This window comes from Orcinus orca, chromosome 17, assembly GCF_937001465.1.
Source record: "Orcinus orca chromosome 17, mOrcOrc1.1, whole genome shotgun sequence".
Taxonomy (NCBI): Eukaryota; Metazoa; Chordata; class Mammalia; order Artiodactyla; family Delphinidae; genus Orcinus; species Orcinus orca.
This window is the reverse complement of record NC_064575.1, coordinates 29,097,173-29,121,450: the sequence shown is the minus strand read 5'-3', so window position 1 is coordinate 29,121,450 and position 24,278 is coordinate 29,097,173. Positions and strand designations below refer to the sequence as shown.

General features: G+C 36.7%; 1 protein-coding gene across 2 annotated transcripts in view; it reads right to left on the bottom strand.

The window, feature by feature from the left end:
• Positions 1–24,278, bottom strand: part of WWP1 (WW domain containing E3 ubiquitin protein ligase 1) — a 117,295-nt gene that overhangs the window by 6,822 nt on the left and 86,195 nt on the right. For both annotated transcript variants that reach the window (XM_049700392.1, XM_033439805.2), the window contains 9 exons: positions 19,370–19,445; positions 19,190–19,261; positions 16,737–16,825; positions 12,546–12,705; positions 8,861–8,994; positions 8,629–8,769; positions 7,810–7,930; positions 2,704–2,808; positions 83–179 (listed from right to left, as the gene is read on the bottom strand). In XM_049700392.1, coding sequence (XP_049556349.1) covers positions 83–179; positions 2,704–2,808; positions 7,810–7,930; positions 8,629–8,769; positions 8,861–8,994; positions 12,546–12,705; positions 16,737–16,825; positions 19,190–19,261; positions 19,370–19,445 — 995 coding nt within the window. The remainder of the gene's footprint in view (positions 1–82; positions 180–2,703; positions 2,809–7,809; positions 7,931–8,628; positions 8,770–8,860; positions 8,995–12,545; positions 12,706–16,736; positions 16,826–19,189; positions 19,262–19,369; positions 19,446–24,278) is intronic.

Genomic DNA, 24,278 nt, shown 5'->3' with positions numbered 1-24,278 from the left:
AGAAGAATCCTTAGGTTCAAGTCTGTTGTATGTCTAAACGCCATTATTATCCCAAAATTATCTACAGTGAAACTGCATTTACCCATGAGCTCAGCAAATCCTCCTAGAGGTAAACGGCAGGTTCCAGTGACAAACTGCAGTAGTCGCATTCTTACTTCATTGTCTGTCTCTTTCACAAACTGTGTAACAAAATCAAATTTACTTTAATATAAAATAAATACTAGATTATCTTCAATAGTGAAAATAGTAGAGCCTTAAATTATTCTTAAATTTCTTCTGGAAACTTAAGAATTTAACTTGAAGGAGAAGAAATTTAACACAAACTAGTTTTAAAATATATGTGGTAAGTGGCTGCAGCATTCATCATTTATTCAGGCTAGGCACTATGCTCGGTACACTATCAATCTTACTTCAGTTAATCCTCACAATCACACCATAGGTTGGCCACTATTGTTATTATTATATCCATCTTACAGAGAGGAAATGGAGGCCTAGAAAGGTTGTCATTTGTCCACAGTCAGACCACTGACCAGGGCAGATGTTGTGGCTGGGTTACACTATTACAGCTGTCACCTGTTGAGGGCTCCTGCCATGTGCTGTGCCATATGCTTTTTGTGTATTTGGCCCTTACGACAATATTATGAGATAGTTACTATCATTAGCATCCGCAGTATACATATAAGAAAGTGGAGGCCTGGAGAGGTGAAATAATTTGTCCTTCTCAAACTGCTAATAAGTAGCAGAACTAAGATTTGAACTCAGGTCTGGCTGAGCTCTAAACCACTGTTATCCTGACCCGAGCCACCTACCCTTCTCCGCTGTAAGCTACCAAAGATGAACAAATACTTCCCAACTGCCACTTTCAATAGTTTGTGGTATTTTCTTCCACTAAACATCATTTTCCCAACTCTCTTCTTCATATTTGAAAACCTAAAGTATGCATTCTTCTAAAAATATATCTAGTTCACAGACTATCTCTTTTCAAAGTGGACATAAATGGGTAATGTGAAATACTGATCTGAATTGGTCTGAGTATCTTACAACTGAAGGCAAGGAACTTAGGGAACAGTCTGAGAGTAGAAATGTATCTTAAAAACAGGGACTAAACTTTAGCTAACAATAGGACAAAGCGTTGTGCTAATTATGACCAAAAATGTTTCTGCACAGAATTGTGCTGAGGCAACATATTTCATCAAGACAAAGAAATACAGCTTATTACCAGGTCTGGCATAAACCTCACCACTGTCCCTGAAACAAACCCAATTCAGAAAACACAACTATTCATTTGGATTTACATAACTAAGGGTTAAGCTCCTCGAGTATATAAATACAAAGTCCAAAGGGAAAGTCAGGGAACAAAAGGAGTAAGAAACTGGTAATGAGCCTAAAAGGGAAGAGTACAGATACCTGCACACATTCTGTATGTGATGCAATTCTGATGTTTTAGGCTTGAAAATAGAGTTATTCTTACCTTTTTGTTTATTTATTTTTTTTTTTTACAATAGATAATACATGCACATAGTGTGGAACTCAAAGGCAGCAGAAGGGCACAGCAGGAAGAGCAGCCCACACATGCACCTCTGCCTCAATGTCAGCTCTCTGCAACTGCTGCTCGCGTGCCCTCTACCTTTACAGATGCTGTATTCATACACTAGCAGACACTCTGTCTATACAGAATATATATTTTCCTTTTAACCAAATAATATACACACCTTTTTTCCCTTAATATTGTATTGAAAAATATTATCCTCCAATATTTTTGTTAATTTGCATTAAGAAAAAGAATGATGACAAGGTACAGAATTACATAATGGATATATTACAATTTATTTACTCAGTTCCCCCTGATGGACATTTAGGTGTCTCAAGTCTTCACTAGTGTACCAATAATGTAGCAATAAATACTCTGGTATGAGCCATTTTGCATATGTGAAGTGTATCCATAGGATAAATTTCTAGAAGTGTCCACACTTCTTTAAAGTATGGAGCAACAAACATATGACATATCCTTATGAAAAGATGCAACCTTTGGAAAATCTTTCTATAGTAACAGAAAAACCCAGGCTTTTCACCTGAAAGTGAAACAGTTAAGCACAAGTACACCAGATGTTCAGTTACTAAGCTGCTCAAATGAGTCTCAATTAGTAAATTTATGTGGATAATATCCCTGGCCTAGAGATTTTAAATTTCAAACAACACACAAACACAAACAAAAGAAAGGAGAGGGAAAGAGAGAGAAAGAGTGTGTGAGAGAGAGAGAGAGAGAAAGGAGAGAGAGGAAAGAAAAGTCATTCCTGGACATTATCCTCTAGATTGTTCTAACTCCCTGGCATATTATCACCTTTAGAGGAATTAAGTATCTGCATTGACTTTCTCATTAAAAACATACTTCCTCATTTACTTCTAGAATTAAGTGGAATTTATAGAATACTTTCATACTACTAGAAAAAAATGTTATACCTACAACTATTACCATTAAGCTATTATTTAAAGAAGATAGTCATTTATTCTTTCATTTAGGAAAAAAGCAATGGAAAATCCTTTAACAAGTATTCACACTATGCACTTCCGACTTAAAATTCAAAGACTAAATACCATGTCTAAAAGCAGTCTCAACTTTAAAAGTGAACTGTTTTCAAACCCCCATTTCATTAGAAAACATCTTCTTTGAGTACTTTGATTCAAAAAGATAAAAGCAAATACCTGCCAAAACCAGATGATCTGCTTGCTGTTTCTGGTATAATGTCGATACACCGTGTTTCTCTGCCAATCTGCTAAGTCAACCTCCTGCATGCCACACAACATGACCTGGGAAAGGAGCACAGTATCAGGTCACAGTAAAGATTTAGTGAAGAGAGTAACCATATGACTGAAATCTGCTAATGCCCAGCTATGCACATGCATAATTATGTAAACAGCTATGTGTACATCAAATAAAGGTCACAGTAAGCAAATCCAACAAAATCTGTGGCAATTTAACATGCAGAATTCTATGGCACTTTATCTTACCCATGTTTACTGAACTTAAACTGAAAACATTTAAAGTAACTATTCATCAAGAAAAACATCAGCTGTGTGCCAGAACAATCTCTTTTACTATAAATATATCCCAAATTAGACATACAAATTACAAATAAATTTCTAGTTCTTTTTTTTAAACCTATGCTACCATATCTATTTAAAATTAAAAATATACCAACCTCTTGTTATTCATCTATCCAGGCTTTGGGAATAAAATATTCTACATACGTGACATTTTCAAATTAACTCCAGTTTATTATATAAGGGATGAAAACTATTTTTGGCGTAATAAGATAAAAAAGTATAATACTTTATTTCTCATAAGTTAACTATGATCTATAATTTACATACAATAAAATGTGCATATTTTAAGTACAGAGTTAGATGCTTTGACAGATGTATACACCGGTGTAACCACTACCATAATCAATAGGTAGAATATTTCCATCGTGTCCCTTGTCACAGTTAAAACCACCATCCTTATCTTTGGCTCTAGGTGATCAACAATTTCACCATAGACTAGATTTTTGAGAATATGAGACAATACTACACATGTCCCCTCTCTTTTCTGTTTTCTTTTCCCGCTTAGCACAATGTTTATGAGATTCATCCATGTTGTTGTGGGTACCAGTACTTCTTTCATATTGCTGAGTGGTATTTCATTATATAAATATACAACAATTTATTTATCCTCTCCCTTGTTGATGGACATTTAGGTTACTTCAAATTTTTGATTTTGATGAATAAAGTTGTGACAAACACTTATGGAAAAGTCTTTGTGTGAAAATATACTTCATTTCCACATGAATAAACACCTACTAGTGGAACTGCTAGGGCATAAGGCTGATGTATATTTAACACTGTACGAAACTACCAACAGTATCCCAAAGTGGTAATTCATTTAGTTTGAATTTGCAATTCCCCAATGACTACTGAGCATCGAATGTTTACGTGCCATCAGTATAGCTTCTTGGGCTTCCCTGGTGGTGCAGTGGTTAAGAATCCGCCTGCCAATGCAAGGGACATGGGTTCAAGCTCTGGTCTGGGAAGATCCCATGTGCCACGGAGCAACTAAACCCATGCACCACAGCTACTGAGCCTGCACTCTAGAGCCTGCGAGCCACAACTACTGAAGCCTGCGCGCCTAGAGCCCGTGCTCCACAACAAGAGAAACCACTGCAATAAGAAGCCTGCACACTGCAACGAAGAGTAGCCCCTGCTCGCCGCAACTAGAGAAAGCCCGCACGCAGCAACGAAGACCCAACACAGCCAAAAATAAATAAATTTATTTAAAAAAGAAAAAAAAGTACATAGCTTCTTTTTGTAAAGTGAGTCTTTACTTACTTTTAAAAAATTGTCTTTTTACTGAGTTACAAGTTTTTAATATATTCTGGATACAAGACCTTTGTCTCAAGAGTTTCTCTCAGTGTGTAGGTTGCCTTTTCATTTACTTAACAGCATCTTTTGAAAGGAAGTTTTTAGTTTTGATGAAGTCCAACATCCTTTGTGGGTGTGTGTGGTCTACTGCTTTACTGTGTTCTTCCTAAGACACTTCTGTCCACACTAAGATTTTTCTATGTTTTCTTTTTCACTTTCATATTTATGTTTATGATTTATTTTAAATTAATCTTTGTTTATGAGCTGAAGTAGGGGTTAAGATTAATTTTCTTCCATATGAATATCAAGTTGATCCAGCATCACTTGTTTAAAAGACTTCCCCTTTCTCCATCAAACTATATTGCTTCTGATGAAAGCCAATCGACAATATACATATGGGTCTACTTCTGGACTCTCTAAGTGTTCCACTGATCTCTTTGTCTATCCTTGCACAAATACCACACTATCTTAATTACTATGGCTTTATAATAAGTCTTGAAATCTGGTAGTTAACATCCTACAAGCTTGTCCTTTTTCAAAATTGTTTTGGTTAATCTAGACCCTTTGCATTTCCTTGTAATTTTAGAACTAGCCTGTCAGTTTCTATAGAAAATTCTGCTGGGATATTGCCTGGGATTGTGTTGAATATACAGCTCAATTTAGAGAAAATTGACATATTTACAATATTGAGTCTTCCAATACATAACATGGTATATCTCTCCACTTACTAAAATCTTCAATTTTTCTGAGCAATGTTTTAAGTTTTTAGTGTAGAGTTCCTACAGGCCTTTGGCTAAATTTGCTCATTTTTTTTATGCTTTAGTAAATGAAACTTTGAAATTTCAATTTCTAAATGTTTGCTGCTAGCATATAGAAGACATACAATTGATTTTTAACATCACTGACCTTGTACCCTACAGTCTTACTAAATTCACTATTATTTCTAGTAGTTTTTTGGTAGGTCCCTTAGGATTTTTCTAAGTCGACAATCATGTTATCATCTGTGAATAAAGGCAGTTTTACTTCTTTTCAATCTTTTTGCTTCTACTTTTGCCTTACTGCATTGGCTCAGGAATCTGGTACAATGTAGAACAAAAGTGGTGAGAGTGGACAACTTTGCCTTGTTCCCAATCTCAATGAGAAATACTCAAGGTATCACCGTTAAGAATGATGTTAGGGTTTATCTTTTTTGTTGATGCCCTTTATCAAACTGAGGAAGTTGCCTTCTATTCCTAGTGTGATGAGAGGTTTTTTTTTTTTTTACAAAGAATGACTGTTTTATCTTCTTAAAGTTAAAACAGATTTTAACCTATAAAAAGGGGCATGGCATGATTATGAATAACCATTATTTTGGATAATGGTGTGAATATCCCTTATTGTGGTATTATTCATGGTTAAGAGAGACAATGAATGGGAGTGAAAGAAAGAACAAGAGGAGAAAAGTCAAGGCAAAGCAAAACAGAACAACACGAATGTCCATTTTCTCACAGCTCTGTACTATGAGCTAAAGGTAAATCAGTAATCAATAAGGGCTTTAGTCTCCTTCTCTGTGTAAGGAAATTATCTTATGGCCAAGCTATTTCACAAGCCTCTATGTAAAGACTGGAAATGCTGCCAACGGTGATACAAAGTATGCACCTATTAATATCCTTGTCGATTTACTGTTTCAGTTTCATCTCAGCTCTAATGTCAGGCTCTCGCCGTAACATCCCTCCTTCACTGAGTGGACCTCTAAAGCAGGAGGTCCTGCTTAATCGGGGGTATGGAATGTTTTAGGTATACGCATTTTGAGTATACAAAGTTTTAAAATTTTCTTCAGATTCTTAATGAAGTCGGTGACTTAAAATATGATTAATACTACTCTAAAAAGTATCTTCCATTCTACTAATGCATTTCTGCTAATCTGTGTAAGCAAGCTATTAAGAGATGTTAACCAGGTTTACAGAGTCTACATGTAATTCAGGCTCAGAGTCCTGATTTTCATATACTTGCCATGTCAGAGTTTCTAGAAGGCTAATTCCTACGTAGGGATATTACTGTATAAAATTTAAAATGCTAATATTTCATATGCACATTTGATTACACGAACAAACCAAGTTTCTTAATAGAGGACCAAAGATGGCTGCCCCCCAAAGAAGGTGGGGGGAAATGCAAGCACCTTCCTAACGCCCTGCCTGTGTTCTAATCTAATGTGGAGAAGACTTGGAGAATTCACAATAACTAATCATTAGGGAAATACAAATCAAAAGCACAGTGAGCTATCACCTCACATCCATTAGCATGGCTATTATTAAAAACAAAAACAGAAAATAACAAGTATAGGCAAAGATTTGGAAAAGTTGGAAGCCTCACATACTTTTGGTGGGAATGTAAAATGGTGCTGCTGCTATGGAAAACAGTGTGGCAGTTCCTCAAAAAGTTAACTAGAGAATTACCATATGATCCAGCAATCCCACTCCTGGGTATATATCCAAAAGAACTGAAAGCAGGGTCTCCAAGTGATATTTGTACACCCATGTTCATAGCAGCATTATTCACGATAGCCAAAAGGTGGAAGCAACCCAAAGATCCATTGACTGATGAATGGATAAACAAAAGGTGGTATATACATACAACGGAATATTACTCAGTCTTAAAAACGACAGAAATTCTTACATATGCTACCATATGGATGAACCATGAGGACATTATGGTAACTGAAATAAGCCTGCCACAATAAGACAAATAATGTATGATTTCACTTATATGAGGTTATGAGAGTTAGTCAAACTCAGAAACAGAAAGTAAAACGGTAGTTGCCTGGGGCTAGGGAGGAAGAGGAAATGGGGAGTTGTTTAATAGGTATAGAGTTTCAGATTTGCAAAATGAAAAAGTTCTGGCGATTGGCTGCACAATACTGTGAATATACGTAACATTACTGAACTGTACACTTAAAAAAGTTCAAGATGGTAAATTTTATGTTATGTGTATTTTATCACCAAAACAAAAAAAAAAGGAAAGAAAAGAAAAGAAAGAAAAAAAGCATTTCTGATACATTGTACTTCTAACAATTCTGAAGTACAGTTAAGACCACTAAGAACTCATGACTTAGAAATCTAATCTTTGGGGTAACTCACTACTAAACCAGGAGTTCCCCAAATTATTAATAAGGTTGCACTCACTCTTTAGGAGCCCTAACAGTTGGCACTGATTGATGATTCTGTGCTCATGACATCAGCACATTTTGGAGAACTTAAGACCTTTACCCAATGCTGGGATTTTAGTACCCCCTGAACATTTGGATGAATGAGAGAGGATTGAAGATTGTGCCACATGATTTTAAAACTTGTGGACATTCTTTTGTAAAAGTGTGTAACAACAGTCCCTCCTCCCATTAACATTCCCTATAATAGCATAATAAAAGATCCTAACCTCCAATTCTTTTTCATCAAAGTACTGCAGCCACTGAAGGGGAACAACCTCATTAAAACCATCCAGGAAAGCTTTGGTCTGTTCTTGTACTCCTCGAGAAAAACGCCACTCTGTCATTAAACTGAAAATAAAGATGGTATTTAAAAACAGGTAATTTGTATGTGAGGTAAAAGGCTAAAAACACAGAGTACTTCTTAACCATCATTAAAAAAGAAAGTGAAGAAAATCAGTATGCTGTATGAATCGTATAGAATTCAAGAGAACACAGTTTCACAACAGAAGTTGTGGTGAGCACTATTAAGAGTCAGTTAAAAAGGGAAAGTGAGATGGAATAGGAAATGAGCATTAGAGTGCTTAGGCAGGCGTGGCTCCAGGCTTGGTTTTGCTACTATCGAACAGAGCACCTCTGTCTCCTCATCTAGAAATGAAGAGGCTGCCAATGTTCTCTGATTTTTGATCGGGACAAAGGTAGGATGCATACAGCAGGTGGCAGTGGGAAAGTGAAGGTCATCATACATACTCTTATTTCAAGAACACTGGTACTGTTGAGAAGAACTTAAATGTATGTCAAAGGCAAGGGAACTGGGTTTTTTGTTGTTTTTTTTACTACATATGATTTTTGAGCGGTGTCAGAGCATGTTTATAAATTGAGAGGAAGACTGAGTAGAGAGAAAAATGATTAAAAAGGATAAGTGAAAGAGGGAATGAATGTGGAACATCTTCCCAGAGGCACAAACAAGGGATAAAGGTAAGGGTATAGATAGTTCTAACATGCTCTAGTACTTATAGAAATTAAGGTCAATCAGGTAATCACCTTACCCAATATATTCATCTTTATTCTCCTCCGTCACCAGGATATTGGAACCTCCCAACTTCAGGTCATGTGAAGTAACTTTTCCCAAAATCTCCATGTCAACAGAAAAGTACATTTCTAAGCCACATTCTTCAATGTTGTTGTCTCTGGGTGATATAAATATATACAACCACTAATTAACAAAATATGTAAAACTGATTTCAAGAAAATACCTTATTGAAAGATAAATCTTCAAACCTTATCCAGATAAGGGAGTTATAAAATTCAGTATCAATAGATTCCAAATCCTTAATAGTCAGTTTTTTACTTAGCATACGCTTGTAGAAGGGTAAAGAGAAACCAGTATCAATGAACTTTCCATGAAAAAGTGCCTGCCAAGAAAAACAAAAAATGTTATTTAAAAAATTACAGAGTAACAATTTTCTTATTCAGAGCACAATGATAACAGAGAAATCATGAGGCTTTACAGGCAAAGAAAGTAATAAGTAATCAGCATAAATCATGAAAACTAAAATATTATATAAAATGCTAAGTATGAAAAACAAATTTACAGAGTTAAAACAGCATCTCTTTAACTGAGGTCAAACACTTAGCTTACCATGTCCTATCAAAAACTGTAAAAGAGGATGATAATGGAGCTTTATCAAACCCCCACTCTTTCTAATATGTTTCACGAATTACATTAACCCCACTGGATGGAGAAATGAAGGCATCTCAGGGCCACCGTGCATGCACCTGGAAAGACCCCACCCCCGCTTTCTTATCTCACAGTTGCCTAAGAGATCTTCAAGACTAACCCCGTGGTGCCTTCACTCCTATTCACAAGAGTCAATGCAGGAAGTCCCAGACCTGCAGTACCTTGACTCTCACCACGATCTGCCCGTCCACTTTGATATCTGATTCCATGTCTCTCATCTCCCCAAACTCTCAAAACCACCTACTGTGTTTTGCCCTCTGAAGCTCATGATCCATCATATTAGCAAAATCCCCCACATCCTCCACTCATTCTTTGAAGATCCTTTAGCATCTTGTTGTAACACAAATCTGGCATTTTTCTGAGGACCCTGCTTCCTTTCAAATCTTCTCAGAGGGATGGCTGTTTCTCTCCTATCCTCCCTCATGTCACCAGGCCTAGGAGTGGGGTGTGTGTTGCTTCTCATTACTAATGTCACCTCCCTAACCTGCCCCAGCTTTCAATTTCAAGCCCATGCCACCCCACTGCCTTCGTGGCTCACCACCCCCAACCTCCTTGCCGCAGTCATCCTTAGGTCTCCGGGTTTCTCCCCTTTACTCCTTCAATGCTGTGTTTTTTGACATGACCACCATCATTCTGAAGATTTCAACATCTACACTGATGATTCTTTTACTACCCTGGAGTTATAGTCCTTTCCATGATCTTAGTGTCTAACTTAGCTAAACATTCTCAACACCATACCCTAGACACTGTGATTAGCGCTAGCTGCAATCCTGCATAAACTCAGTTCCAAACACCTAATTTTCCAGCTCACTGCCCTTAGTAATAACACCAGCCACGTTTGACTCCACTGGGATCTAAACAAATCAGGGAACCTGTTACCTTATCACTCTCTCTCTCAGCCCCCTTGTGAAGTTCTCTCTCCCCTTACTCAGTTTAGAGTCCACCTTCAATCATCAAAATTCCTCCCTTGTACCTTCAAATCCTGTCTCCCTGGTATAAAAATACATCAATACCTTTGTATTTCTGGCAAAATCCAAAGCCTAGCTAAATACAACTGTCCACCCACTCCACGCCTATGCCTGGGCAGTGGAACATGCCAGAAGTGTATATGCAACCATGCTGCCTGGTTCATGACCAACACCCTCAGGTGGGAGCCCACTGCATTCACAGTCTCCCACTCTCCCAGATGACTACTTCATTCCTCAAGTACCTCCTCACTCTGAGCTAATGATCTTGCTTTCTATTTCACTGAGGAAACAGAGCCATTGTAAGAGAACTTTTGTGTGTTCCACCACATCTGCTCACTGATAGCGTCTGAATCTATGTACTCTTATTACAGAGAAGCTCTCTATTGCTTCTCTGTGCAACTAAACAGATCTCCTCCTTGCTCTCCTATTCAAGGTCATTGCTCCCATATTCCCTATCTCGCTGACATCCTCAAATTCTTTCTTCTCTTATCATCAACAGAGAAGATGTTTCATCCTCCTCCTATTCTTGGTTCCTTACGTACTTCTGGTTACTGCCCAACTTCTCTATAGTCCTTTATAGCAAGCTTCTTTAAAAAGATCTGCTTATATTTGTTGTCTCCACTTCTCCTTGCATTCTCTCTTCCTTTCACTCCCTCCAATCGTTCCTCTCCACTGCCCCTGAGTATCATTCACCTGGCCAAGTCAAAGGGTTACTTCTCAGACCTCAACTTGCTCAGCCTACCAGCATCGGACACAGTTGACCACTTCTTCCTTCTGGAAACACACTTCCTTCTTCCTCTGTCTTCTGGAAACCGTTATTTGATTCTCCTATCTCCTCCTCTGCCTCAGCTCTTTTGCTGGTTCCTTCTTATCTCCCCAGTTTACATGTCCTTAAATGTCTTCTCTGTCCACACTTACTCTTTAAATGGTCACACGCCTTACCTTGATATCCCCTCATGGCCAGCCCTGTATATCCAACTACCTATTCTACATCTCCACTTGAGTGTCTGCAGGCATCTTAAACAAACCGAATTCCAATTCTGGACTCCCTCCACCCCCCACATTTCCTCTGGCCACAACCCTGCTGTCCTGAGAAACGGCAACTGCAACCAGACAGCTTGGTGCCGTACTTGACTCTCCCTCACACCCTGCATCTAAATGGTCAGGAGACCCTGCTGGCTCTACCTGCAGAATATATCCAGAATCCAAAGCACGCCTCACTTCCTCCACTGCTACACCATTCAAGTCCAAGCCACTACTGCCACTCACCTGGGTTGCTGCAAGTGGTCTTCCTGCTCCTCTTCTTGCATTCCTTTGCCCTCAACTACAGTCTCTTTCTACACAGCAGGAAAGTCAGCTTAATAAAACCTAAGTCACATTATGTTACTTAGACTATGTCACTCCCTGCTCAAAATGCTTAAGGGAATTTCCCAAAGATTCCACACACTACCTCTCAACCTCATCTCCTACCACATTCTCTCTCAGATACTCTGCTCCAGCCATGACATTTTTCATTCACAAATGTACTTCCACCTAAGACCCATTTTTCTTGCTGTTCCCTATGCCTAGAATATTGTTCTCCAAAATATTTGCATGATTCAACCCCTTACTTTCTTCTTATTTCTGTTCATGTGTTACCCATCAGAGGCCTCCTCTAATCATATTAAATAAAAGAGTAACACTGCCTTTCCTTCAGTACCTACTTATTTATTCTTTGCCTCCCTCTAACAGAATTTAGATCCCTGAGAACAGGGACTGTGTCTTTTTTTCATGGTTTCATCCCTCTCATACTATGATACCACATAGTAGTAGGCACTCAAATATTTGCTAAGTGAATGAACAGACAATAAAGTGCAAATAAATAAATACAAACACTTCTCAAGAAGGCCATAGTCCCACAAGACCTTCTGCAAAGCTCTGAAAATTCCAAAAACATTAATCGAGTTCAATTACTATACAACTCAGATTTTCCTGTTATAGAAAAGTGGTCATACTATAATTAGGCTTAAATGAAAGGACTTTTAAAGACCAAGTGGCTATATCAATAATCTTCATATTCATAATCTTGATTTCACACAGGTACTCAAAAAATAAACTATATATTGATACTCCCTGGGCAAACTTCCTTGGTAAGAAAATTTGTGAACACATATAATCAAGGATAATGCGTATAATTTTTTAAAAAGTCCTCTCTAAAATACTTTTGAAATAAGCAAAGTTTAAATAAATAAATAGGTAATGGAAAGTCAGGACTCACCATAGCAATAAAGCGACCAATGAAACAGAAGTATGAAAGATGGTCTGGATTAATGGTTGATGCTGGATTTATCTGCAGACAGTAGTTGTTCTTGCCAGCATACTCAAACAAGCAATACATGGGGTTCAAAACTTCATGTGAAAGCAAGAAAAACCATTCTCTACAAGAAAATAGGTCAACATTATTTTTAGCACCCATACGTATGAATTTAAAAACAGATCTTAAATACATCCATCCATACATCATACCTCTGCTCAACAGCCTTTAACAACTCTGCTGTCCAATTCCTTAGCCCTCCATTTAAGTTTCTCTGCAATGTAGCCCTCCATTCCAAGTTACCTGCCAGTTCCTGAGTTGCCAAACTATAAACTTGGTGTTTCTGACATATAGCGTGCTTCTTCCTATGCCATATTTTTGTTTGTGTATGAATCCTCCACGTCAACTTAGCCTATGGGGATCCCACTTTCTCTTTCAAGTCCAGCTTAGATTAATTCCACTTTAGCAATTTTTTGAAGCAATTTTCAGTGTATTCAGTGTCTCAGTCACTGAATACTTTACTTTGTGGTAACAACCTCACAACAGTAGTCATTTTTCTGCACTTGACTGGCCCACTTGACCACTACATCCACGAGACTGTAAGCTCCTCAAAAACAAAAGCCATACCTCTATATATTTTTTATATCTTTAACTCTCATAGGCATCCTACAACCTATATGCAATAGGTTTTAATGAATATTTGCTGGTGATACTGAGAGACAGAGCACTGCTGCTATGGAACAGTTTACATTTTTTCTTGCCAATGCATTAAAAAAGGAACTAAAATTTTAAAAGATGAAATCTTTAAATGTGATAGGCATTCTCTAACTTATTACCACCTAGTTTGCCTCATTTTAAAAAGTCCAATATACAAAACCCAACTAAAGATTAATAATTTATATTACAAAATAAACTCAATTTGCAAAGACTCTCTTCAACAGCAATTTCTTCTAATGCAGGGTTCCAAACTCAAATGTCTACAGGTATCAGTAGGTGAGTACAAGGGGTTTCCTTCTCTGCATGGGCTGACATTCTCTACTTAGCCACAACCCCCTATTCCTCATTGTATCCCTGATAAAAGTTATCATCAGTCTTAAGGAAGAATTACTTCCAGGCATATAATCATAGTCATTAGACAACTTGGCAGTGGTGGGCAGGAAGTGAAAAAGAGTGTATGCTACCCTATAGGGGAAGAAGCTACTCTGATTCGGTCAACTGATGCCATGTGAGAAGTTGGGTATGTGATTTTAAAGATAAGCCAGAAATCTTGATTCACAGGCATAATCTAGTGATTTCCTTTAATGTCGTTAAGTAACGTAAAATAATTTAAAATCACAATGGGGGGCCATCACTGTGCAGGTTAGATCTGGCCTGGCAGCCTGTTTACAAATGTTTTTCCAAAACTTTTAAAACACAATCTTGGAGACTTACTGAAGGGTAGAGAAGGGAGTCTAAATCAACTGAGAAATGATAAACACCAATTTATAAAACGAAATCCAGTCCCAACATAAGTAGCAGAAGCAAGTCGACTTCGCACTGTAATGAGGCAGAAGTAAGACATGTACCCAGGGAAGAGGACTGAACAGATCTAGTGAGAATGTGTTTAGACACAAAAACTAGAAATAAAATTCCCAGTTGTTGCAGATTACTTTTAGCAAACAACAGCCCAGAGAAAACTGAGTAAATTCAAAAAAAGAATGACTACCACATGGCATCTAACCTATACTCTAATGGTAAGAAAAAAGAAAAATTCTAACTAGCAAGAGGCAAAGAGTTCCCTTTCAACATATTCTTCCACACACTCTCAAATGAACTAAAGAGTTACAAGAGGTTGAAAAAATTATTAGACGACAAATGAACTAGCAGAGCCTAGAGAAGAAAACAGTAAAACCACTAACAATGAAAAATCACATTAGAAGCAGCAAAATGTAGGGCAGTACTGCAAACAGTGACATGAGGATAGGCTTCAGAAAAATCAAAACAAAATGAAAAAGCACAAAGATAAAAATGATCAGAGAAAAGATGACAGACATATAAGACTGACAAAGGAGATTCCACATACCCATGATTGATGTTCCTGAAGAAAAATGGAACAAATGGAACAGAAAAAATATTCAAAGACATAATAGAAGAAAATTTCCCTTAAATTAAGGAAGATCTTAATATGTTTCTAAAAAAAGATATAAAACAATCAACAATGAAATTAATGAACTTCAAAGAAAAGGCCTATGTGGGCACCCAGAGGAAAAAGCTTCCTACAAGGTGCTGGCCTCCCACTTCACAGCGCTTACATTCAATACTAGAAGACAGGAAAACAATGTCTACAGAGTACTGGAGGAACTAGTGTTGTGTGAGAAACTTACATCTAGTGAAGTTGTTGTTTAAATACAAAAGCAACAGAAAACACGTTCTCAAGCATGCAAAACTACAGGAATATGTCACCCTTGTGAACTCCTGACTAAACCAAAACCAATACATGAATCAAAATAAAGAATTTGGGAATAAGAAAATCACGGTGTGGAGTAACTGACTACATACATTATATGCATTAAAACCATCAAAATATAAAATAAAACCCAAACAGTTAAGGTAAAAAAGGGTTCAGATAAGGATGTGACTGTTATAAAGTCAGACACTGTAAAAATAATACTGTATTTCATTTCTAAGATGTACCTTTCTTTTTAATGTCTGAACATTTCTGAAATTGAGACAAATCCCAATAGATGTGATATGAATATCCATTGTGACAGGTAGTTTCTTTTCAGAAAAAACTTAATAATGTTTTAGATAGAAAATATGTTAATACAACCAGCTCTGATAATCCCACATATATACCTCCACCAGTTGTACCTAGTCCCACAACTCTTTTTAAAAGCCAGCTGTGCTAAAATTGTGATTATGTAATTCTGTACACCTGTGAAATATGAGTTCAAAAAGAGAGTTGTTTCTATGAAAAGCAAGTTTAATTCTTTGGAAATATTTAATGAAAGTGTTTTACTAAAAAATAAATTGCTGTCAAATTAGGTTTGGGCAAAGCAATTGAGGGGAAAAAATTAAATAAAAAGGATTGCCCATTCTTATTGCTTCACAAGTGCCTGTTAACAATATACTTAGTGAATGTGGAAAACTTTATTCTCAAAAGGACTCAGACTGGATTAAAAACACAAACATAAAACCAGCATAAACTGATACAATAGCAAAGAATGAGAAACAACCTTATGGATGCTGATCCAATAATTATGCTATCTCCAGACAATGGAGTATTGCGCAACCATTAGTATTAGCTCTATATATGATACAGAAAGATGTCCATGATATAAAAAAATAACAAAATCAGGCTGCTATATTGTGCATATTGTATGATCAATTCTGTTTTAAAAAACAGCAAGTATGTACAATATCACATATATATTCAAACTTATATACAGTTGACCCTTGAAAAACATGCTTTTGAACTTTGCAGGTCCCCTTTTATGTGGATTGTTTTCAATAAACATGGTACCTATATTTTCATTTTACAAATCTTTAAGTGTGGGGAAATGTCTGTGTTCAATTAGAGATAACAGTGTGTGGAATCAAAAGAACTAGGGTTCAAGTCCAGATTCTATCCAAACTCCTTCAGCTTCCTGCCCTTGGGTGAGTCACTTATCAATTCCTTTGTTTTGTTTTGTTTTTAATTGAAATATAGTTGATTTACAATATTGTGTTAGTTTAAGGTGTACAGCAAAGTGATTCAGTTATATTTTTTTCAGACTATATTCCATTACAGGTTTGTACAAGATACTGAATATAATTTCCTGTGCTATACAGTAAATCCTTGTTGCTTATCTATTTTATGTATAGTAGTTTGTATCTATTAATCCTATACTCCTTTGTTTCTGAAGCAGAGACAGCAGTATGCAGATTTTTGACAATGTAGGGGTCAGCATCCCTAACCCCCATGTTTTCAAGGGTCAACCTAATAGGCAGAGAAAATGTACTGGATAACCAACATAATAATAATAATGGTTACTGCTAGACTTATGTGAATATTTCAATTTTTGTTTTTAAAAATAATTTTGGATTGCTGTTGAAAAAATGTATCATTTCAAGAATATACCCACTGCATACAATGGAGATACACTTATTTCAAAGCAGATATGGTTTTTATTTTACCTTGCTAGACCACCATAATCAAGTCCTTCTTCTCCTCTAAATATTACATATAATCGCCTCCTCAAGTCATAGGGTTTTAATGCCATAATCTAATTAAAAACAAAAACAAGGATATTTAATCACTCACGTATAACACAAGTTTCCTCCAAAACAATTTTATTTTAATTTCATCTGTATTTTCAAAAATTACACATTTCCTTACCTTATACAACAATGCTTTTAACTCAAGAGATAACTGGTTTGTTCCACAAACTAGCAAAGATGTATCTTACTCCCCTAAGCTTTCTCTGATACACTTTCATAAATCTCTTTCCCGTCTTCTGGTATTAAATGGTAGTCCTACTTTGGGTTAGTAGCAGAGAGGAACAGTTTGACACAGAAAAGTTTTTAAGGTTAGAAAATATTCCCTCCTCTGTCACTCTCCAAATTTTACCAGAATCTTTAAAAGGTGACTTGGAAGTTTTTTTGGCTAGCAACACTTACTGAGAAGCAAAAGTTATTAGAGGTCCTGCTTATACCACACATTCCATTTCTCAGTAGGAAAGGAACTCAGCTATTGTGAAGAATTATTTATAAGATTATAAATTTAAGCATAAAAAAGTATATCTTAAAATAGTATCTATACCAAATTTTTATAATCCTTAAAGGCTTATACTAAAGTTACTAGTAAATAGGCTTTAATTCTGGATAAAAATGAATTACTTCCCAAAGCCAAGACTGGTCTGGGTTGGGGCACAGCTCACCTGTGCAGGCCTCCACTTCACTGGAAGTCATTGGCTCAGTCTTGCACAGCACGATTCTCCCCAGGCCAGGGGACAAAGCAAAGTAAAATCTACCATGAATTTAGATGTGCACTTACTTACTAAAACAAAGTTCACACAGAGCTTGGGCCTAGCTAAGAATTTATCAACTCAAACCAAAAGAAGTTTTGATAATAAACAGCTATATTAGTATCTTGTCCAAACTCCAACAGTTATTAAAATGAAGCTAAGGTTTGAACATCACTGACTTGAGAGAGTTGTTATTCCATTTTGGCTTGTATACATAAAAGTCCCTATGTACCTGTACACAAAGGGAATTTTAGTTCATCATCTTAAACGGAGTGCTCCAACAAGGTCTGAGATCATGACGCTTAAACAGAAACCGAGAGGAGGTAAGAATTAACACTAGGATTATTAGAGGAACATTTAAATGGAATACAGTACCTATACCAATCTAATTTTAAATAGTTTAGTAGCATTATCATGTCTTTTTTGTTTGAGTTAACAAAGTCTTAGAAAAGTAAATAAGTGTCAAAATGTGTCAACTTGTTCCACAAGCTCTTTAAGCTTTCTTTTAGTAATCTAATTCACGGCAGGATGATTTTGTCTCTCAGCCTAGGTACTGTGTCTGCAAAATGGAGATAACAACAGGAGCCATCTCAAAGGGACGTTGTGAGGATGAAGTAAATGAAATGATAACTCTAAGGTGCCAGTGCTAAGCATATGGCAGTCACTCAATGCACGATGGGGTTTATTATGACTATTATTGTAATGGGCACTCAGTAAGTGGTAGTCATTGTTACAGCTGTGTTCTGAATGGTTTAACATTTCTAAGCCCTAACTCCCTTTAGATATACAGAATACAGTGACTCAAGTTGTACAGTCTCTCTCAGTATCCGAGGTACATTGGTTCCAGGACACCCCCACAGGTACCAAAATCTAAGGATGCCCAACCTATGCATATCTTCCCATATATTTTAAATCGTCTCTAAATTACTTATAATACCTAATACAATATAAACACTACATGAATACAGGCATGCCTTGGAGATATTAGAGGTTTGGTTCTAGACCACTGCAATAAAGAGAATATCAAAATAACTCAATCTACACGAATTTGTTGGCTTCCCAGTGCATATAAAAGTCATGTTTACACTGTATTATAGTCTATTAACTGTGCAATAGCATTTTGTCTAAAAAGACAACGTACATACCTTAATTCAAAAATTCTTTATTGTTAAAAAAAGGCTATCATCTGAGCAAGTCATAATCTTTTGGCAATAGTAAATCAAAGATCACTGATCACAGACCACCATAACAAATTAATAGTAATGAAAAAGTTTGGAATATTTCAAGAAATTATGAAAATGTGACACAGAGACACCAAGTGAGCAAATGCTGTTGGAAAAATGGTGCCAAGAGACCTGCTCAACACAAGGCTGTCATAAACCTTCAATCTGTAAAAAAACACAGTACCTGCAAAGCGAAATAAACTAAAGCACAATAAAGCAAGGTATGCCTGAATTTGCTGGCTGCAGAAAGTTCAAATTTTGCCTTTCGAAACTTTCTGGAGTCCCCCTTCCAAGCCACCCTGGAATATTTTCTATCCACTGTTGGCTGAATCCATGGATGCTGTACCTGCCGATACAGAGGGCTGACTGTACAATTTTATTCTGATAACATCTTTCTTACCTGTTGAAAGGAATCTTCGAACAATGTCTGCCGGGACACATTGATCTTTACATGACTGGGTAGTGCATTAGACTAAAAACAAAAAATAATATCGTAATATCATGTAAGTTACAGGACATGTATTGGGTAAAGATAAAACTAAATGATTATGAACAGAAGATTTATTTACCACCGTAGTACCTGGCACAAATAACGGAAGTGAGCAAGTTTCCACCTAAAGCTGCGTTCATAAGCAATCTGTGGACCACCTTTAGTTCTAAAGAAAAACAAAAACAAACCATATGTTAATTCATAATAAAGCTAGATATTTAACATTTAGTATGAAATTAGAGTGTACCAGGGTCCTACAAATGACCATAGGAAGGTTACTTGTTGGGAGAGAAGTAAAGATATATTTAGTGGGCCAACAGAGACTTGAGCAATGAGGACACACAACATACACAAAGAGGGAGATTATGTGTATGGATGGATCGTTTGTAAAGAAAGTTAGTTAATGTGCCAAAAGGATGTAACAGCAAACCTAAGAATTGTATGCAAGCAAAAGCATCTTTTGGAAAAAAAATTATAACATTTACAGAAAATCAAAAACAGATTTGTCATTAGCATAACAAACTAAAGGGTAATAGTAAAAAGTATTTTTTAAGAAGAAGGGGTACAATCCCAGATAACAGAGTGGAGAAGCAGCAACAAAATTAAATATGTTGGTAACTCAAAATAAATAAAAAATGTATAAAACAGTGATAATATGTGATAGAATTTAAATATTTATGTATATGATACATAGTCATAGTTAGCTTAACAGGGAAGGTTTCCTCATATTTGGAAAAAAATTATTAAAAGCCACTACTGTTTCAGACAAAAGTCATAAAACATCAATTGTACTCATCAGTTCATTCAGTCCCATGTAATTAATTCTTATTGATCCTGATCTCTTGTTAGCAGTTTATGAAGCCATCAGGTTTTCCATTAGAGTTCTGTAATTTCTTACCCAGTTTGGTGGTATGATTTAAAAGTTATCAGAAACCTGTATTTGTAAAAAAGTCCTTTCTATGAACCTTCTTGAAGATCTTCATTTTTGTAAAAGCATCAGAGTAATATAAATGTCAAAGACTTAAAATGGCATGGTTAAAGACCTGATTACAATGCAATTGACCAAGAAATTTGGTTATTTATGCAACATATAACATCTTAAGATAATAACTAAAGTTATGACATAACATTATACCAGGACATATCCAATTTTAGGAACTGCATATAATTTCTAGAACATTTATATTAATAACATTTACCCATATAACCTAAGAAGGTTTATCATCACTCATTTGACAATGCTTCCCATGTAATTCAACATACCAAATAAATCTAATTAGTTTAATCTCTCTCTTTGAGATGTTTTAGGGAACTTCTGTAACATCCCAAATTTAGCTAGAGGTCAAAAGAATCCTTTTAGCACATTAAAGCTACCTTTCCATTGGGGGGAAAAAACGTAAATCCACACATAAATACTTTTGCCTGGCAAAAAAATATTAAAAAATAAAATAGATAATCAACAAGGGTACAGCACAGGGAACTCTACTCAATACTCTGTAATAACCTATATCAGAAAAGAATCTGAAAAAGAATAGATACATGTATATGTATAACTAAATCACTTTGCTGTACACCTGAAACTAACACAACATTGTAAATCAAATATATTGCAAAATAAAATAAAATTAAAAAAAATTTTAAAAGGATATTAAAAAAAACCTGACAGATTTTCAAATAATCCAGCAGTCCTAACAGAGTACTGTAGGGGAAAAAAATGTTTCAAAGGGTTAATTCTTATTGGACCAATTCCTTATTGTTGGACATGTAAGTAGGTGGAAAAACTTTAAATATAAATTCCTAAAGTCTTACTCATATTATACGTTTTAGATCTTTAATGATTAAAAAATTATAATAATGTGCTCAATAAAAGCCTTGGACTAAAAAAAAAGGGTTAATTCTCACTAACATATTGAGATTTACATTTTTATTAGAAAACAAAAATAAACTGACATTAGGATTTGCAGGAATGTAGATTGCAGGGGAGGAAAAAACCAACAGGCATGATACATGTCATCATGTAGGCATGATACCTATAATATAAAAATATAAAATTGAATTTTGTTGTTAACACCAGGACTGGCAACAGGAATTGTCTGTGGATGGTATATGTTGCTTTTTCTACACGTTTTGGGAGGCCATGGTTTCAACCACATTTTAGATTTCAACCATATATTAGATTGCAAAAATAAAAAGCTATGTTATTAAAAAAAAAAAGAAGTTAGTTAAATAAAATACTAAAGTCTACTACTGACTATTTCTTTTTTTTTTTTTTTGTGGTACGCGGGCCTCTCACTGCTGTTGCCTCTCCCGTTGTGGAGCACAGGCCCCGTGGCCATGGCTCATGGACCTAGCCGCTCCAGGGCATGTGGGATCTTCCCAGACCGGGGCACGAACCTGTGTCCCGTGCATCGGCAGGCGGACTCTCAACCACTGCGCCACCAGGGAAGCCCCCCTGACTATTTCAAAAAAAACTTCTCGACAACCCTTAAATCCAAGGAGGAGAAAGGCTCTAGATAGAAGAGACATGAAAGGAAATTCTACCACATCTTAAAACTAATCTGAAATCGAAACAAATATTGCTGGAGAGAGTAAGCAAAGCAAAATTGAGTTCCTAGGAAGAAGTGATATCCAGTCACCCAGTTCAGCTAGCCAGTGAGGGAAGAAGCAGGGTGGGTGGCATGTAGGGATAGGTTCTAGTCACATTGAGACTAGTCACAAGAGAGAAGCATAAAGAACTTTCAGAGTCTTAGGGAACATTTTGGAATGGATGGAAAATGTTCTCTTTTGTTGTCAGGTTCAAGTGAATTCATTCAACAAATATTTACAGAATGCACTGTATGTATCTGGCACTATTCTAGATAGTGAGAGTATTATTGGTTAATAAAACAGATTAAAATACCTGTTTTGTGCAGCCTATGTACTAGTGAAGGAGATAGACAAGAAATAGAATGAATAAGTATACTATCAATATACATTCAGTGTTAGAAGGGGATAAATATCTCACTACTCCCACTCCTCAAGAAGGAAGAAAAGGCAGTGTAAAAAGGACAAGCAGTGGGGCTTCCCTGGTGGCACAGTGGTTGAGAGTCTGCCTGCCGATGCAGGGGATACGGGTTCGTGCTCCGGTCCGGGAAGATCCCACCTGCCACGGAGCGGCTGGGCCCGTGAGCCATGGCTGCTGAGCCTGCGTGACCGGAGCCTGTGCTCCGCGGCGGGAGAGGCCGCGGCAGTGAGAGGCCCGCGTACCGCAAAAAAAAAAAAAGGACAAGGAGTGAAGTGGGGAAGAATTTTTAAATTGTGAAAAGGGTAAACAGAGTAGTGTTCACAGATAAAGCAGTATTTGAGCAAAAACATGGTGGGCATAAGCCATATAGATAATATTGAGGGAAAGAGCATACCAAGCAGAGGAAATGAAAGCCGAGATGTGGAAGCCTCAGATGTCTGAGGTACAGCTAAGTGGCCAGGGAAGCTGAAGCAGAGTGAATGAGAAGAAATATCAGAGATGAGGTTGAAGAGGTAATAGGGGTCAGATGCCATAAGGGCTTGGAGGCCACTGTAAGTACTTTGCTTTTCACTCTGATTGAGATGGAAACCACTGAAGGGTTTTCTGCAAAGGAATAACTTTTTACTTAAATTAAAAGAAAAAAATTAAAAAGTCTTGCTGCTTTATGGAGAATAGTATTACATGAGGTGTGGGTAGAAACCAGAGCAATACTTAAGAGGCACCACTCCAAGTGAGAGAGCGTGGTAGCTTGGACCAAAGTGGTGGCGGTGGATGTGGCGAGACACAGCTGGTCCTGGATACCTTCTGAAGGTGCGGTAACTAGAATTCTTGATGGACTGTATGTGAGGTAACAGAGAAAGAGCAGTTGAGGATAATTCCAAGATTTCTGGCTCAAGCACATCTAAGAGTGGACTTGCCTTCAACTGAGATGGAAATAGCCCAGGCAGAACAAGCCTGATTGACAGCAGTTATCAGGAAAAAGTTATGAACAGAGTTATCAAGTAAGCAGCTGAATATATGAAACAAAATTTCAAGTGAAAAGTGAAAAGCTAGAGATAATATTTGTGAGTCATCAGCATATAGAAATTTTTTAAAAAGCATGACACTGGATAAGATTCACCAAGAGAATGAGCACGGACAAAAAAGGAAAGAGATCTAAGGACAGAGCTCTGGGTACTTCAATGTTAACAGGCTAAAGAGAAAAGGAGGACCCCAAAAAACAGAGGAAGAGGTAAGACCAAAAAGGCAGAAGGAAATCATGAAAGTTGAGTCCCTGTACTATTGATACTTTTGCCAGGAGAGAGAAATTTTTGTCAAATCCTCCTTATTGTGTCAAAACAGAACTGCAAAACAACCCCTCAACTATGTGGAGGTCACTGGTACCCTTAGTAAGGTCAGGGTCAGTGAAACTTCCTTGTTGTCAGTCTGAGAGAGAAATTAGAAACAGCAATATAGAGACAACTCATTCAGTTAGTTTTCTTGTAAAGGGTGGCAATAAAAATGAATTTTCACTGAATGGATTTATAAGTTGAAGAGTTATGGCTTTCTACTTGTTCATTTTCAATCTAAGAGAATTAATAGATGATGAGAATAATTCATCAGAGAAAGATGGAAGACAGAAACATGATCACTCATGGAGCAGTTAATTGGAAAAGAGGGGGAAGATCTAGTGTACCACCAGAGGGACTGGCCTTTGATAGGAACAATGACAGTTCATCTTTAGAACAAAGAGGGAAGACAGATACTGGTAGGCAGATAGATGTAATGGTAGGAATTTGTAAAAAACTTTATGGCTGCTTCTATTTTCTTAGTGATGCAAAGATGTCACACCTAAGAGTAAGGATGAAGGAGAGATCTTTCAAATAATTAAGCTATTTTTTACCTGGAAAATTCAATTTTGTTGAATGTCTCATTCTCTGACGTTGCAGCAGCATGATGCATCTCTTAAGAGCACACTCTGCGGACAGACTGCCTTGGTCTGAAACCACTTCCATT